A 5,353-nucleotide genomic window follows, 5' to 3' on the forward strand; every position below is an offset into this window, starting at 1 on the left:
CACTCTTCGTGTGATATTGATCAACTATATGAAATGATATAAATATATACATTTTCTGCCCCCATATCTTGAATTTTGGGAGCATTCTAAATGCATTTTATTATACTGAATCATGCAGTGAAAGAACACACTCTAAATGAGCATTCAGTATATCTAGTGTTTAAGCACTCATAACTCCTCTTAATCAATGAAGCTGTCCATGCACGGTATGATAAATGAATCTCTAACTTACATCGTACGTACATCTGCACTTTGTTGCTTATGATGAGGGAATTCACGAGTTTCAGTCTGAACAAAAGTCTGGGGTTTCAGCGATGACTAATCTGAAACGCCTCTGATTGGCTACCGCATTCCTAAGCTCAACAGAATCGTGTGTGATTGGGTATAATGAGCAACGCTTTAAAAACGCGTAAAAATAAAATATGATGTAACATAAGCAGGTCTAACTTTAATATAGCAATCGAAACTTAATTTTAAGTATTAAAGGGGTCATATGATGCTGCTGAAAAGAACATTATTTTGTGTATTTGGTGTAATGAAAAACACTCCAAAGAGAAAGGAAAAAATGAAATTGCATCATATGACCCCTTTAAAGTTTTATTGAAAAAACAGGGAACCCCCCCCTTCAAGTATATTTTTTGGGGTGTTATGGGGGGTCCCTTAACGCTTATGGGAGGTCCGGGACAACCCCAGCCCCCCCTCAATTCGAACACTGGCCATAATGCTGACTTGATCTAATCGTGATCTAATCGCACTGTTGGTGTGATCTAATCGCTAGCACACCCTGAGCACATGTGAGTTAATGTATTCCTCATATCGGCAAGACATATCGGCATCATTTTTCATATCGGCCGATGCCAATATTTACATTTAAAGCCATTATCGGGCCGATTCCGATATTGGTCCGATGATATCGTGCATCCCTACATAATACAATGATTTAAATGTTTATGACACAGATATTATAAGACTGGATAATTGACTATACATTATACTTATACTGCAAGGTCTTCTGAAGCCATATGATAGCTTTTTGGGACCAAATGTCTGAAACCTAAATTATTCACAGAAAATATTGTTTAACAGCTGTGGTCACCATTCATTTTCATCGCACAAGGAAAGAGCTGCATTTCTTATGTGTTAACGGAATAAGTCAGTCATATGAGTATAAAAAAAACATGAAATGGTGATCGGCAAGACATATCGGCATCATTTTTCATATCGGCCGATGCCGATATTTACATTTAAAGCCATTATCGGGCCGATTCCGATATTGGTCCGATGATATCGTGCATCCCTACATAATACAATGATTTAAATGTTTATGACACAGATATTATAAGACTGGATAATTGACTATACATTATACTTATACTGCAAGGTCTTCTGAAGCCATATGATAGCTTTTTGGGACCAAATGTCTGAAACCTAAATTATTCACAGAAAATATTGTTTAACAGCTGTGGTCACCATTCATTTTCATCGCACAAGGAAAGAGCTGCATTTCTTATGTGTTAACGGAATAAGTCAGTCATATGAGTATAAAAAAAACATGAAATGGTGAGTAAAAAAAATGACAGAATATTCATGCTTGGGTGAACGGTGAAATATTTCTTTAAGCCGTATATGAGAATAACAGATGCATGTAAACTTACTCAGTTCCGTCAGTGATGCTGCTGAGAGCACAGTCCAAAACAGCCACTCGACTCCGGACACGAGGGTCCCAGCAGTCCACTCTGCCCTTCACACACACACACATTTACACACAGCACAATAACTCTAACACAAACACCAGTCCTGAGATAAACTCCTACCTCTAAAGTTCCCGCAGCAAATAACTGATGAACAGGATTGATGTCACACACGTTGATTTCTCTGTGAAGACATGAGATCTTTACAATTTATACACGACTAATCTACTGTGATTAGGGTTGCAAAGGGGTGGAAAATTTCCGGCAAATTTCCGGAAACTTTCCAAAAATCCCTGGAAGATTAAAAAAAAGAAAAAAATCCTGGAAAGTTTCCAAAATTTCTGGAATGTTTCCCAAATTTACTGGACATTTTCCACCTTTTTGCAACCCTAACTGTGATCAATGTTTGGGTGTTTATTATGACGCGTCCAACACTATCATGTAATGAAAAATGCTATTTTGCATCTCAAACTTTTATATAAATATATACTATTATAATAGCATTTTATATTCCTTTCTTATGTATCTTGTTATATAATTGTGTTAATATGCACAAAATTGAGACTACATCGGCATTTTATTAACATTTGTACACTATTATAGTTTGTTAATTTTCTTAATTTTGATTTTGTGTTTTGTTTTCACTTTGATTTTAGTTGATGTTTTAGTAATTTTGCTGTATGCCATTTTTATTAGCTTTTTAAAAAAATATTTTTTATCTATTAGTCTTATTTTATGTTTCAGTTGTTTTAATAGTTAAACTAAACGAAAATAAGAAATGTTCCCCTGACATGTAGCTGAAATAAAATAAATGTTATTTCAGTTAAGATCAATTTTATATTAAACAACAAAACGTTTTCATGATTTCAGTTTTAGTGAACTATTAGAACCCTGGACTACATGTAATATTTTTCATTTTAAAAATGTATGCTCCACACAGCTACATTATGCTAAAAAAAATATATATATATACAATTTTCTTTAAAGTTTTGATGTTTCTATTTGATACACTAGAAATGTGTTTAAATGAAAGAAATGCTGTCTTTTTCATTGCAAGCTATCTAAAGGAAAATCAACGATAACGTGCTTTAACTGCATCACTGTATACACAAACCACATCAACCGGCAGGTATATAGGCCACCATAGATGTGAAAAAGAATGCTTTCTATCGCACAAGCACAGGCACAACGGTGAAACAGCGCCCTGTGCTGGTGAGATACTTACGCTGCATCTGTCTGTAAGGAGTTGAGGAATCTGCCTTGTTCAAGATTCAGTCTGAAGACCTCTGAGCTACAGCGGAAACACAACACATGCACTTCATTGACAAAACAAAACAGCTCACACAAAGTTAGCAGTTAACAGGGTTTGCACAGCGTCCCGTGTTTGTATGTAATTAGGACCAACTGTGATGGTTCTAAAGACCTATTGATACCAAAAAGAGCAATGAAAAATCAAAAAGAATCACAGATGAAAGGTCTATTCACGAAAAAGCACTCTGGGCATTCACTTGCATTGATGTCAGATGGACAGAAAAACAGACGTCACTCGCCATGCAACAAAAATTCCAGTCACCTGATAGTAAATATTTCACTCGCTTCAATGCATTAATTTACCAATAACATCATAAGCTTATTACACTACGCTACGTAAATAAATGGATATAAAATATTAGACAACTGTTCAAATGTTCTCTTTTGCTCACCAAGGGTGCATTTATTTGATTAAAAATACAGTAAAAACAGTAATATTGTGAAATATTATTACGATTTAAAATAACTTTTTTCTATGTTACAAATGACCTGCTCTTATCATCTGATTGTGGTTGTATCTCTCTATTAGTGAATATATTTTAAAATGCAATTTATTTCTGGGATCAAAGCTGAATTTTCAGCATCATTACTCCAGTCTCACATGATCCTTCAGAAAGCATTCAAATATGCTGATTTGCTGCTTAATTAAAAATGTCTGATTATTATCAATATTGAAAAACAACATTTTTATGGCAACGTTTTATGGATACATTTTAAGCATTCTGTGATGAACTGAAAGATCGAAAGAACAGCATTTCTTTGAAATGACTAAAGTAGATGAAATGATAAAAGTAGGCAGTAAATATTTGCTCTTGGTGTGAATAGATTTAGATAACACGTGATTTTCAGCGTGGCGTCGTACCTGGCTCCCACAAAGTAGAGATCACAGGAAGGGTAGTGGTAGGAAAAATCTCGGCCAAACTTCGGGATGCGGGTCTTGTAGTAATGGCCGTGCTGAGAGTGGAATTCCACATAGCGGTCTATATGCAGAAATACTAGCTAGAAGAAACAAAGACAAAGTCCTACAAATCACATTTGATTTGCTTTTCTGGTCGCATCACAACACAACTCTCAAACCTCATATTAACAGCGTCTCTGCTGACTGCAGACCTGCACACATAAAATAATACCACCTTTTTCCTAATAAGCCTACTGCGTTTTAAATTATGGGAGGCACTTCTGGTTTGGGGAAGTTCCATTAAAAAAAACTGCAACAGATAATTTCAAATCAGAAGCTTGCGCTACAAATGTACAATTTCATTCATTTTCATACGTCAGGAGAATAACGTTAAAGGGATAGTTCACCCAAAAATGAAAATTCTGTCATCATTTACTCACCCTCATGTCGTTCCAAACAGTCAAACAGTTGGTGGTTGCCATTGACTTCCATAGTATTGTTTTTTCCTACTATGGAAGTCAATGGCAACCACCAACTGTTTGATTACCAGCAATCTTCAAAATATCTTCTTTTAATGTTCAACATAAGAAAGCAACTCATACAGGTTTGGAACGACATGAGGGTGAGTAAATGATAACAGCATTTTCATTTTTGGGTGAACTATCCCTTTAAGTTTGGTATATTAATGTGACGTGATATAACAACGATATATATAGATATAGAATAGCTCTTTACGGCCCGCTGCATTATTTTCCTCCTGATTATTTTCATATTTCGTATTCCGCTGTAAGTAAATGAAAAAAAAAAGACCACATATACTGTGCGCATTTGTGGTCTGTTCACCCAATTTAATTTACGATATAAACCAAGAATAATTCTCTGGAATGCACTAAGAATCTTTCATTTTTCTCCCCAAATCCTCACGTCTCTTTTCAGGTTTGTTCCCACACGGATGCTGAAAAATTTAATTGTTACGAAATATAGACATACACTACCGGTCAAAAGTTTGGGATCAGTAAGACTTGCAATGTTTTTTTAAAGAAGTCTCTTCTGCTCATCGAGGCTGCATTTATTTGATCAGAAATACAGAAAAAAAAAAGAAAGAATACAAATTTACTGACCCCAAACTTTTGAACGGTAGTGTATATTGTTAGAAAAGATTTATATTTTAAAATAAATGCTCTTCTTTTTAACTTTTTATTCACAGGGATTAAAGTGTTCCGTCGCTACGCCGGATTTCCTTCAGTTCATAAAGACAGTCACTTGCTTCATTCCTGAATGATTCAGCCGTTCGAACGAATCAATTGAATGAATGATTCAGTGATAAAATCAGTGACTTGCCGCCACCTGCTGGCGGATTTAGTTTCATTTTTAGCCTATAATTTCAGTTATTTAAATCACTTAAAAGGGGTCATATGATGCGATTTCAATTTTTCCTTTCTCTTTGGAGTGT

The 5,353-nt window shown here is 35.1% G+C and overlaps 1 protein-coding gene across 5 annotated transcripts in view; it reads right to left on the reverse strand.

The window, feature by feature from the left end:
* Positions 1–5,353, reverse strand: part of nol10 (nucleolar protein 10) — a 31,289-nt gene that overhangs the window by 21,069 nt on the left and 4,867 nt on the right. For all 5 annotated transcript variants that reach the window (XM_016569486.1, XM_016569487.1, XM_016569484.1 and 2 more), the window contains exons 6-9: positions 3,865–4,001; positions 2,917–2,982; positions 1,815–1,875; positions 1,656–1,741 (exon numbers count right to left, since the gene is read on the reverse strand). In XM_016569486.1, coding sequence (XP_016424972.1) covers positions 1,656–1,741; positions 1,815–1,875; positions 2,917–2,982; positions 3,865–4,001 — 350 coding nt within the window. The remainder of the gene's footprint in view (positions 1–1,655; positions 1,742–1,814; positions 1,876–2,916; positions 2,983–3,864; positions 4,002–5,353) is intronic.

This window comes from Sinocyclocheilus rhinocerous, unplaced genomic scaffold (genome assembly GCF_001515625.1).
Source record: "Sinocyclocheilus rhinocerous isolate Xijiao unplaced genomic scaffold, SAMN03320098_v1.1 scaffold1042, whole genome shotgun sequence".
In the NCBI taxonomy this organism is placed as follows: Eukaryota; Metazoa; Chordata; class Actinopteri; order Cypriniformes; family Cyprinidae; genus Sinocyclocheilus; species Sinocyclocheilus rhinocerous.